The following is a 12,626-nucleotide window of genomic DNA, read 5'->3' on the forward strand; positions in this document are numbered from 1 at the left end:
CCTAGTTGTTACAGTCAGCCTGTGGCATTTCCAAGGGCTGACCTTACTTTTTCAGCGGCAGGTGATTCTGTGTCCTGCCTTGGGTGTGTTTGGCTGACGCTTCCCAGGAGGGTGGAAAGTTCCAGAGGAAAGTTGAACACCCATTTTGGGGTATCTTTCTGATGTTGGGTTCCAGACCACCAGCCCCGTCAAGTCTACATGTGCCTCAGTGGGAGGGAGGTTAACTGCCCCAATTTGTCAGCCCCACTTTCTGATACTGGAAAGGTCTTTAGGTCTCTGAGGGCCACATTTAGAGAGAGAGAGAACAACAGAAAACCGAAACACTCTCCTTCCCAGTGGTCATTCTCAGCTTCCTGCCCCAGAAGGGGGCCAGTGCCCTGTGCACCTTCCCAGGGACTCCAAGCCTTGGCCTGGAGTAGCATCTGCAACAGCCTTGCATTTTTTTGTTTGTTTACATTTCTCTTCCTCCATCTCCTCCCCCTCTTTCTCTTCATCCTCCTTCTCCTCGCTTTCCCCAACCCTCATTTATTCCTTGATATGTATGGGCTCTTGTATTTAGCCCAGGCTGGCCTCAAGCACCAGATCCCACCGTCCGTCCGTCTCCCCAGTGCTGGGATTGCAGGTGCACACACCCCAGCCCTATTCTGCTCTTCTGTGGTTTTCTGCTTCCAGTCTTCCTCCCCTCCATCCTGTTTACAGTCAGTGGCTTGTCTGTTTAACATGGTTCTTTCTGAGACAGGGTCCGGTTGCAAGCATTGCAAACTCAAGCAGACAGGCAAGGCTGCCACAGGGCCTTTGACCCACCTGCCGCATCCAGTACATCCTGACCCTCAAGAGGGCCAGCCAAACCACAGATTGGAGTACTGCCTCCTGTGACACGGGCTCAGACTGCAGTGTCCTGTACCCCTGCTTAGCCTTGTTTTTGCCTCAGTTCCTAGAGACCTGGGTCCCAGAACATCAGCCCTGTCAGATCTGTGTGTGTCTCAGTGGGAGGAAGGCCAACTGCACTGCACAGCCATGCCCCACAGCCAGAGGTAAGCGAGTCTGATGCCTGATGCCCCTGCAGGAAGAAGGGCTCCATGGGCCTCCAATCAACCTGTCACACACATGATGGACCACTCCAAAACAAAGGCCAAATGGAGGTGTTTTTCTCGATGAGACCACATTTCCTCTTGCTGAGATCAGGGGTTCCTTTTGGCATCTGGCGTAGATGTGCTGATCCCCCCTCCCCTGCCCCTGTCCTTCCACCCAATGTGTTCATCAGACTCAGAGTCCCCCTGGAGGCAAATCTTGAGGATGCTGCAAGACCCATTGCAAAGACTCATTCTGTCCAGCATCCTATCCTGGTCCCATGGTCCAAATCCTGGGAGAGTCCTGTGTTGGGGTCTGTGCTGGCTTTCTGTGAATGAGAACTTTGAAAACCTTCTGTAGTCTAGACCGTAGCTGATTTTTTCCTGAATTTTGTGGCTATCCTTCTCCTCCAGCTCCCACATGTGGCCCGTGTGAAGTGGCCCGCCTCAAGGAGAGTGCAAACCAGTGCTGCCCAGAGTATGAGTGTGGTACGTGTCCACCCAGCCAATTCCTCCAGAGTGCAGACCCCAGTCCAGTCCCAAGTGGGTCAGACCCTAGATCCCCTCAAATGCTCAGCTCTTAGTCACAGGGTGTGCGAGAGAAGGTGGGAAAGGGCTGGCTGGACTAAAGGAAAAACTTCTTACAAAGTAGCTTTACATGTGAGCCGTAAGAGCAATGACAGCATGGGGGGACGCTTGCTGGAGCTACAGATTTGCTGAGGAAAATGCCAAATTACCAGGAGACGTTTCCAGGAAGAGTTTGAGGACACTAGCTCTGGGGAAGGCCACATGCAGGCCTTCAGCAAGTGGCTGTGTGTAGGATGGGGGAAGGAGGGTGGTGGTGGTGGAGGACAGTGTCATTCAGGGAGTTCAGAGATGGTAGAGTGTCTGCATGACAGGTCTAATGGCACCTCATGTCTGTCCCATCAGATGTGTTTATTCATTCATTCTTCAAAGGCGGGTCTCCAAGGGAGAGGACATAGACCAAGGGAAGGGACAAGGACCTAGAAAAGAAGCCAAGATGCTGGGAAGTTGATTTATTCTGATGAAATTTATCAGCTAGCAACACAAATCTTATAGGGGGTTCAATCTGGTTTGAGAACAACATTATCAAATAGATCTCCGAATGTTAGTGGTAGAGAAAACTAGGGGTTCATTTAGGTCCAGTCACCCAGCTTATAGACAAATTTAAGTTTCTGTAATGTCCTAGGGACTGACTGTACTTTCATTAGTTCATGAAATCTTTGGGCTAACCTGGTAGGCTAGAGTTTCCACTATTCAGAAGGGGAAACTGAGGTCTGGAGGATTCAGTCTTAACTGAAAGGCTGCAAGTCTTTGCAAATGATAATAATTGTCCATGTGAAGGTAACATGACATTCGTCATTATCTATCTATCTGCTTGTCTGTCTATCTATCAATCTATCTATCTATCTATCTATCTATCTATCTATCTATCTATCTATCATCTGTTTTCTATCTATAATCTTTCTGTGTATCTAAGCATCTACTCACCTGGCTACCTACTATCTGTCTCCCATCTACCTACCCCTCATCCATCCATCCATCCATGCATCCGTGCATGCATGCATGCATGCATGCATCCTTCCATCCTGTGTGTCACCCCCTTCTCTTTTTAAATCTCCATCTCCACCTGCCTCTATTGGCCATCATCATCTCTCTAAAGCTGTAAAAATCCACAGGAGAGGGTATACAGGTGTCACTGACAAGCAATAAGAGAGTAACCTCACCAAAATCTGCATACCACCCTCCCCCGCCTTTCTTGAACCTCAGTGTGTGACCTGGTCAACTGTAACTTGCCTCCGGTGCCTCCATGTGAAGGAGGGCTCCAGCCAACCCTGACCAACCCTGGAGAATGCAGGCCCACCTTCACTTGTGGTAAGACTGCCGTGGGAGAGGAGCAGCTGTGGGGTCATTCTCCCTGGGCCTTGGAAAAGTTGTCTCCTGTTTCGGGGATCAAGATTGTTTAATTTTCTTTTTCAGCTAGTTGAACCTAGGTTTAGGGTACATTTGGAAAAAAAGGGTTAAGGTCATACTTATTTGAGTCTTCTGACAGCCCTGGGTGTATCAGCTGCAGATGTACCAGTGTGGACACAGGTGCAGCCATGTCATTTTGGGGGCACATAAGACACAGATAGGGGTGCTGGAGAGGTAGCTCAGTGGTTAAGAGCATTGACTGCTCTTCCAGGGGACTAAGGTTTGATTTCCAGTATCCACATGGCTCACAACTGTTAACTGCAGTCCAGGGGATCTGACACTCTCTCCCAGCCTCTGAAGGCACCAGGCATGCATGTGTTGCACAGATATACATGTAGACAAAACATCAATACACTTAAATAAGTTTCAGACAAACAAATAAACACAAAGCAGATGATGGGGCTCAGCCAGTTAGACTTCAAACCCAATAGTTACTTGCTCCCCTCGTCCTCTCTGCCATGGAATGGAAGGCATGTTGCCTTGCTTATCTTCATCACTGAACCTTATTTTCAAACTTAACAGGGCATTTTTCCTCTGTAGGTTTATATATTTAATCATAAAACATATTTTTTAGCTCAGAGGTGGGCTAAAATTTGACACAAGAGACATGGAATTCTTTATTTAGTTACCAAGGGTCCCTTTCAAGTCTAGAGGTATTCTTGGATGCCCACTTTGGAATCTCACTTGAGTTCCTTGATGCAGGCTTTGGGGGTGGAGGGGGGCACATTATAAGGAAGTTGTAATTAGGTGCAGGGTGCAAGAACGGCCTTGAACATTTATAAAATAGCATCGTAATTTCGACAGTGTTGCTGGCAACCTTTCATTTGTACATTGTTGGAGATAGTAAGCCTAGAGATGTTTGAGGCACTGAGGTGGGATAGGATTATCCCACCTGTTAGCTGCCAGCATATGCAAGTGTCTACAGCCATGATTTGCCTAGGTCCCACTGGGTTTTAGGGGTTCTTTGCCTGGTATCTTTCAGAGTCACTAGTTGGGAGGATCTTCCCCTATCAACATGTTCTTAGGGGTGATAGTGCAGGGATTGGGTGGCCTCCCCATTCTCCTTAAGGAATCACAGCCTCGCATTTCTCATTAATGCTGCATTCAGGAGACTGGCCATTGTTTGGTGTGTATGTGCATGTCTGACTCAATACCCTGGTTCTAAGGTCTCCTAAAACCCTGCCACAGTTAAGTACATAGGAGCTCTAGCAGAGGATGGTGCTCAATATGGTAGGATTGAGGTTGTCACCTGTGTTCACCCCAGCCTGCAGGAAAGAAGAGTGCAGAAGAGTGTCCCCACCCTCCTGTCCCCCGCATCGGACACCCACCCTTAGAAAGACCCAGTGCTGCGATGAGTATGAATGTGCTTGTAGCTGTGTCAACTCCACAGTGAGCTGCCCACTTGGGTACCTGGCCTCGGCCACCACCAATGACTGTGGCTGCAGCACAACTACCTGTCTCCCCGACAAGGTAGGCACTACCCAATGCTGGCTGCCACAACGGCCCACTCATTGTTCCTCAAAGAAGATTTGAACTTCCCAGCCAAGGGGGAGCAGTCAGTATCTCACTCACATGGAAATTTCATTAACTCAGGAGGTGTTGACAGTGAATCTACTATGTATTCATCATGGCTGGATGCTGAGGTTGCAGTCAGTGGATGGCTTTAACAAGGCCAAAGAGATACTGGGGTTGCAAGGATTATTTAGAGAGTAGTTAATAGTTTACTCATCTCTTCATTGCTTTCAGTTCATCCATGCATCCACCCATGTATCCACCCATGCATCCGCCCATGCATCCACCCATGCATCCACCCATGCATCCACCCATGCATCCATTCATGCATCCAGGCATCCACCCTCCCATACACACACACACACACACTCAGACTACTCAATGTTTTAACAGACTGGTGTCACATTCGGTGCTATAGGGACCATGTAGAATGCAGCCCCTACTCCTGATCTTGTTAGCATGTATTGCCTTAGTCTGTAAATCTGAAACAGTAAGATACAAAGAGCATCTGAAAGAGGAGAGATCCACCTCTACTGACTTGGTGTGTGTGTGTGTGTGTGTGTGTGTGTGTGTATGGTTTCTCACTGCCTAAGCCCCTTCCATACTATGGATGTCACTAACGATTAAACTGTCCCAAATGAGCTCATTCTCAGAAATCTGTGTCACCAGGTTTGTGTCCACCGCGGCACCATCTACCCTGTGGGCCAGTTCTGGGAGGAGGGCTGTGACACATGTACCTGCACCGACATGGAGGATACTGTCATGGGCCTGCGTGTCGCCCAGTGCTCTCAGAAGCCCTGTGAAGAGAGCTGTCAGCCAGTAAGTGAGGCACAAGGGCTGGGTGCTACATGGAGCCATTGGGTAGGGAAGAGAGGAAGGGATGTGGGGGGGGGGGAGGGAGGGAAGGAAGGAAGATTATTTATATATCTATCCACCTATCTATCTATACTGAAAGAGACAGGGAGGTAGGGAGGGGGATGTAGATAGATAGATGATAGATAGTTAGAATATAGCATAGACCTTTCAAGGGGTTTCCTCTAGGAGACTAGGCCATGTTTCCCATTACCAACATTTCCATTCTCCCATCATGACCCACCCAACTTTGAGATTTCTTCTTCTTTTCTTCTTTTCCCATTGAGTTTATGTTGTCCAGCTCATCTTGGGAGTGGGACCAATGTTGCCCTTTAAAAAAGGGTTGCTGCCTTTTAAGCCATGGCTGTCTGAATCAGCAGCTGCAACTCCACCTCTACCAGCAGCGGTTCGGCTGCAAGGGCCATGGCTGGAGGGAGTTCGGTTCCTCAGGCTCCAACTCTCGCAAGGCTCCAGGGAACTTAACTAAACCTCTGTCCCTCTAAAGAACTCAAGACTCAAAGGTGAAGGTGGAATTCTGCTCTTCAGAGAGGCTGAATAGCAAGTAGCTCACCTTCTCTCCTTGCTCACGTCCTCCAAAAAGCTCTCATGCTTCTCCTCGTGTCCTTATTACAGTTTTTTTTCCCAGTATGCAGTGTATATACCACCCTTTTATGACACTGGCTGGGCTGTAGGTCTGTTTACAGCATTATCACAAGCATGAGAATAATGCACTATGCTATTATGTTAGGATGCTAGCAGATAGGAACTTTTTAACTCCACTACAATCCATTTGTTTGTTTGTTTTCTGAGACCTGTGTCACTGTGTAGCTCAGTCTGGCCTCAAGCTTATGATCCTCCTGTCTCAGCCTTATGAGTCCTGGGATTGCAGACATGTACCAGAATGCCTGTTTCCATTATAATATTGTGTCATCCATGTGGCCTGTTGTTGATTGATATGCCAGTATGGTACAGGTAATGTTTTACTCACTCTCATGGTATTTCTCAGGAGGAAGAAGGAGTGAAGGCTGGCTCTTTACACTTGTCAATAGGAAATGAAGGGTCAGCATAGAAAGTGGAGTTGGCCACAGCTCCTCAACTTACCAAAACCAGCAGTGCAACTGAAACCCCAGATTTTATGGTTTGAGTATGAAATATAGACTCCTGTGTTGAATGCTTGGTTTCTGGGTGATAGGACTACTTGGGTGGTAGCAGAAATTTCAGGAGGTAGGGCTTGTCTGGAAGAATCGGGGGTGTGTCTTTGAGGTTTGACCCTGGTTCCCATCCCTGTTTGCTCCTTGAGAAGCTTTGGTCACAACTACACAGAAGTAACTAATACCTCCAGTGGTACACGGGCCAGTGTGATTCTGGGAAGAAGGATGGGGTCTTCAGTGTATGGCCCTCAGATAGCCTCAGCAGGGGACATGGGATCAGAACTCTGTGTCTTCCATCTGCATGTCAGCCATGGTAATCATGGTTTGAGGATTCTCCTGCTAAGGAGATTAGGATTTTACTTTCCAGTGGTGAATGTCTGCAGGTTGGGTGGATATTATACTTCATACTCACTTCTGTTAATTTGGAAGCCAGTGAAAACAGGAAGGAAAGGGAGTATATTGAAGGGTCTGAGATGAGTCTTTTGACAAAACATCTCCATACACATGTAAGCTGGAGAGTTTGGTGGGATAATGGGAAAGGAGAGGAAGAAAGTGTTTGTTTTGTTTTGCTTTCCTGAGATTGTTGGGAGGGTGATTTTAAAAAGAAGAATTCTATCACATGGCTGGGGCATCTGGGCATGAGAAGCTGGTGGGTCTCTGGGATCAAGGTAGCTAGGAATCATTTGTAATATTGACAGTGTGGGGGTGCATCAAAGGACTGAAGGAGTACAGCTATCCAGATGACTCAGCACTTTTAGAGAGGCTTCAGAGAGGTATACCAGATGCCTGAAGGCACTGGTTAATCCTCAGCTTTCCCTGGAGTCTCTGCTTCTTTCATGGTGGTTGGCATGTCCTGCTTTACAGTGGAGAGTGTGTAGAATATATTATCCTAATTTGTCAGCTCTTCCATGGCACCCTGCACCTCATCTATGCACAATAAATGACTTGAGTCTCAGTTGATAAAAGGCTGGGGACAGCTTGCTGCGCACTGCTGTGACGCGGGTAGGGATGTCAATAAGTCCCAGGGAGATGGTGTGAACTTGAGCTAAGTCTCTGGGGTGGTTGCATACCCCCAGGGAAGGCAGTGTTGGTACCTCTTCAGAGTTGACCCTGCTCCTGAGTGTGCCTAGGGAACCAAGAATACTTGGCATCCATGTAATCTGGATCAGCCAGCTATTCCTTCCTTCTTAAGAACACAGCCTCAAGGTAAAGCTTTGTCCTGGGTTCTTTGCCCTTAGCTCCAGACTCAGCCACACTGTCATTATAATTTTCTATAAATAATGTTCACAGGAGGAGTTTAATCTAAGTTTTTAAAAAGTTGTTTTTAGTTTTTATTTTATGTGTATGATCTATGTGTGTGCACCCCATGCATGCCTGTGACCACAAAAGGCAGAAGAGGACATTGGATCCCTTGTAACCAAAGTTAAATGTGGTTTTGAGCTACCATGTGTGTGCTGAGAACCAAACCTAAGTCCTATTAGCCACTGAACCATTTCTCCAGCCCCTTAATCTAAGTTCTTCATACTTTGGCTATGTTAGAGGGGCCTCCAGAGGCAAGATGGACTGACAAACTGCCAGCATGCTGGCCCCCTGTGAGCTTCTCTGGGGAAGGTCAGTCTCTGTCATTTGCTTACTTCAATTTTTTTTTTTTTTTTTTTGGTAATAGATGCTATAATGTTTAAACTACTAGCCAACTGTCAAGGATGCTTACCTCTGCAAATTAGTGTGTTAGCTTTCCATTGCTATGACAAAGTACTTGAGAATATCAACTTAGAGGAAAGATTAATTTTGTCACATGGCTTCAATTTCAGGCTGACTATCATGGTGGGGAATGTATTGTGGAGCAAAGACACTCGTCTCATGGTGGTCAGAAAGGGGACAGATAGAGGGAGGGTGCAGAGGCAGGCAGGGGTCCAAAACTGTCCTTCCAGGGCACACCCTCAATGATCCAATTTGCTTCTGTTGGGCGCTGTCTCCAGAATGTTCTGCCACCTCAAAGAAGTACCACAGGCTAGGGAACAACATACGGTAATTTAGGGGACATTTAAGAGCCAAAGCATTACACATGGTGAGAAGTGCTACAATCATGATACTCATTTGTGAGGGTCATCACTGCAAAGCAAATACTGGATCCCAGGCATCCTGAGAATGCTTTGCAGTCAACAAGCTGCCTTAGGTTTGGCCATGGCAGAGGTCAGATTCATCAGGCATTCTAACTGAATGCTGAACTGTCTTTAATATTCATCAGGATTAGATATTGTTCTCAACATGGAATGTTCTGGGAGGGGGTGTTGATCTCTTCAGCTCACAAAGACCTAGCTTAGTGACTCAGGCATGGTGTTTCTTCATCACTTCTTGGTGTGATCCTGAGGCAGGTGGACAGCAGAAATGAAGAAGATATCCAGCCCATGTGTCTCGGTTAGCCCCAGGGCTCAGTAAACATGAAGCACAGGTCAGAACACCTGTTTCTCAGTGGCTGGTTTGGCCTATACTCTGTGTTTTTGTTTTTCAGGGCTTCTCTTACATACTCCATGAAGGAGAGTGCTGTGGAAGGTGCCTGCCCTCTGCTTGCAAAGTCACAGCTGGCTCACTGCGGGGAGATTCCCACTCTTCCAGGAAGAGTGTAAGTCTGGGCCCAGGGGAGAGGGGAGAGGAAGATGTTGACTTTCAACCTCAGAGGCCATTTTGCCATCCATCAATGCTGACCTGGTTTTCCTTTCCCTGTTCTTTGCTTTCCCTATGGGGAGCTTATCTGGCTGTTGGTACTGTTGGGATCCCAGCTGGGATCCCAGCTTTACCCCTTAGGAACTAGTTAAGGTTGTCTTAGACTTCCCATTTTGTGGATTTGAGGAGAAGCCTAGTGGCCTCCCTGAGAGATCTATAAACTCCCAGGGACTTAAGGTCTCCTGTTCACAGTGACTCTGAGGTCGTGCAGTCCCTCAGTGGTTGGTTGAGGAGGATGGCCTCATCAGCTTGTATAGTTGGTGGTCCATCCGGCTACACAGGCTACAAGCACTGTTCTGTACTGTGATGCCCTGGCCTTGGGCTTTTGCATTAACTTCCATAGAAACTTCCTCAGTAGTTTGAGAGGGCAGAGAAACTTACATTTCAAAGCAGCAAGCAGACTGTTGGCAAAGTTCCTCAGCTCTTTCTGCAGGTCTAGATTTAGCATTTTGCTACCTTGCTGGCCCCTATCTCTCTCTCTTTCCCGTCTCCTCTGCCTGCAGAATTCCTTCCTGAAGTTCTGAGCAGCTTGATTAGCTGTCTTCTGTGATCCCTAGAGGTTCACTTTTGGTGGCTTATCAAGCTATTTTCCTTATTTTTTTTTTGTTATTCTTTGACAGTTCTATACATTTATAAAATGAGTTTTAGTCATTTTCATGTCCTGTTCCCATCTCTCTTCTCCCCTCCTCCACTTCTTCTTAATGTGCCTCTCTTTTGTTTTCATGCCTTCTCTTGAGTGCTCAGTTGAGTTCAGTTAGAGTTTCTTTCCATGGTGTGGATGGGAGGTTATTTATGAGAACAATTGTTAATTGCTTATAGCCCCTCAGGGGGCTTCACGGGCTCTTTTGTGTGACACTATTTCTGGAGAGACGTGATCCATCAACTATTTACCCAAAGATGGAAACCAATGACAGATCAAAGTATGGACACCAAATTTTAGCTTGGTAAACCAATGAGTTTTATTGGGGTTACTTACAGGAATACAGGTGAGGGGTTACCTACACGAGCAGAAATGACTCAAAGGTAGTTGCATCATCAAAGCTCACCCCAGCATGGGTGACAGCTCACAAAAGCTGGGAACTTGGAGCCCACTGCACAGCCTGCAGGCAACTCAGTGAGTTGGAGAGTGTCCTTTCTACGAAGTTCACTTAGTCTGAGCCTTTTCCATGCAGCTTGGCTGGTCTCTGCCTCTCAGAGGCAGCTCAGTTGGTCTTAGCTCCTTTCAGGAAGCTTAGCTTATCTGATAGTGTCTCTGAGCAGTCTACTTTTCATATAACTTTGGAGAAGGTGAGGCCTAGTGATTCTGGTGAGTTTCAGAAACTTCCTAAAGACTTTCAAGTTGCTTACTTCTTGAGTTTAAGGAGTGCCCCTGCAGGATGAAATGTTTCACCTCCTCTTACAACATCCTGTTTCTAAAAGACTTTCCTTCCAGATGAAAGCTTTATCTGGGAGGAAATTGCTGTACAATAGGCTCCTCCCAATCCATGCTGGAACTTTGAGGGGCCCAATCTTGTGCTGGTCTAGTGCAGATAGCTGCAGCTGTGGTGAGTTCATGAGTGCGACAGCATGTCATGTCCAGAAGGTATCTTTTTTGCAGCACATCTCCCCATCCTCTGGATCTTATATTCTTTTTGCCCCTCTTTGATGTTCCCTGGGCCTTGGAGGGGGGCTTGAGCTGTTTTATTTAGGGTTGAGCACTCTGTTATCACTTATTCTTGGCACTTGGGCCAGTTATGGGCATCTGCATTAAACTTCCACCTGCTTAAATTTAAGAAGCATCTCTGCATCCCCACTTTTTTGGAGACATTATTTTTATCATCTATCCCAGGCTATCCTCAAACTTATGATCCTGCTGCAGCCTCTTGAGTGTTGGGATTACATGTTCAAGCTGTTTTACTAACAACAGGGAATTATCTCCTAGATAATTGTAGTTCTGATGTCAGAATAAGAACAGTTCTCCTCCTCCAGTTAGAAAGGATGGAGTTGGTAGTGCTAATACCAGAGAGCCTCAGGGGCAGGAACATGTAATTTTGGCCTAGGATCTAGTCAGGGCAACTTAGACCCAGACTTATTGTGATGACCCCTGTCATCCCCTCTGTGGACATTACCCCATGGTTTCAATTTTGGTTTGAATGAGGGCTCACCTTCAGAGTCCAAAAAATTCCCCAAGAACAGCATATTGCTATAAGACATTGGGCCCAGTCTTGCATGCCACCTCTGATGGCCTCTGGTATTCTGCAGGTTGGCTCTCGGTGGCCTGTCCCTGGGAACCCCTGCCTCATCAATGAGTGTGTCCGAGTGGAGGAGACAGTCTTTGTGCAGCAGAGGAACATCTCCTGCCCACAGCTGGCTATCCCTACCTGTCCCACAGGCTTCCAGCTGAGCTGTGAGACCTTAGCATGCTGTCCCAGCTGTCGCTGCGGTGAGTTGGGCTGGCTGGGCCTGGCTGGGCCTGGGTTTACCTTCAGGACTCTCTTGTCCTTAGGCTCTAAAGTTCTTTGCCTCTTTAGCAGCTCAGAGAAATGGCACAATCAAAATCTGTTACTACTGCAACTGTGAGAAAGCAGACAAGAGGAGACAGTGGTAGTTTTGTGCAGGCCACTATGCTTAGCTCTGAGCCCTGAGATGGCATTTCCCCCATTGTCTTGTGTCATCCTCGTGGTACTGGGTGGTGGACTCATCTTGGGCCAGGTTTCTCTGACTCTGGAGACCACATTTTCTGTAATGCAGTATTGCTTCAACTAGGGGAAGGCATTGCTATCCCTGAACCCTGCTGGCCAAGAGACAAACAAACAAAGAGCAATAACAAATCTTAAGCTCTATTTTTTTTTTTCTTGCAAGCTCAAAGGATAACTGACCCATCCATCCCCTAAACGCGATCTCAGCTAGCCAGTGCCCTCGAGGCTCTTCCATTAGGATGGGTAGTGAAGAATCAGGCAGTTCTGATCTACTGGTTGAAAGGAAAAGAGAGGCTACTGAGGCCCAAGCAGGAAGACGCACAACACCCTGAGGGGTGGGGGTGGGGTGTGTGGAGAACTGTCAAGATCGGAAGAGTGAGGCCAGGACATGGAGAAGATTCGTAAGGGAGGTTTGGGGAGGGTGTGTCTATACTCACTTGTTACTTTTCTCCCCAGAGCCTGTGGAAGCCTGCCTACTCAATGGTACCATCATTGGGGTGAGTTGGAGTGTTGGTGGGGTGGCATGGGGGTGTGTGTGGGAAGGGTGGGTAGATCAGACTAAGATGGAAATAAAAGAACGATGGAGACCTTTTTAGGGATTTCCAGCCTCATATCCACACTGGGCCACCACCCTTTCCCCTCTG

General features: G+C 47.4%; 1 protein-coding gene across 1 annotated transcript in view; it reads left to right on the forward strand.

Moving 5' to 3' along the window:
- The window catches only part of Vwf (von Willebrand factor), a 133,782-nt gene that overhangs the window by 110,434 nt on the left and 10,722 nt on the right, over positions 1–12,626 (forward strand). The window contains exons 39-46 of the mRNA XM_036181447.1: positions 932–1,034; positions 1,485–1,559; positions 2,862–2,966; positions 4,330–4,535; positions 5,247–5,396; positions 9,093–9,203; positions 11,546–11,726; positions 12,439–12,479. Of these exons, the coding sequence (XP_036037340.1) occupies positions 932–1,034; positions 1,485–1,559; positions 2,862–2,966; positions 4,330–4,535; positions 5,247–5,396; positions 9,093–9,203; positions 11,546–11,726; positions 12,439–12,479 (972 nt within the window). The remainder of the gene's footprint in view (positions 1–931; positions 1,035–1,484; positions 1,560–2,861; positions 2,967–4,329; positions 4,536–5,246; positions 5,397–9,092; positions 9,204–11,545; positions 11,727–12,438; positions 12,480–12,626) is intronic.

Source organism: Onychomys torridus, chromosome 3, assembly GCF_903995425.1.
Source record: "Onychomys torridus chromosome 3, mOncTor1.1, whole genome shotgun sequence".
Classification (NCBI taxonomy): domain Eukaryota; kingdom Metazoa; phylum Chordata; class Mammalia; order Rodentia; family Cricetidae; genus Onychomys; species Onychomys torridus.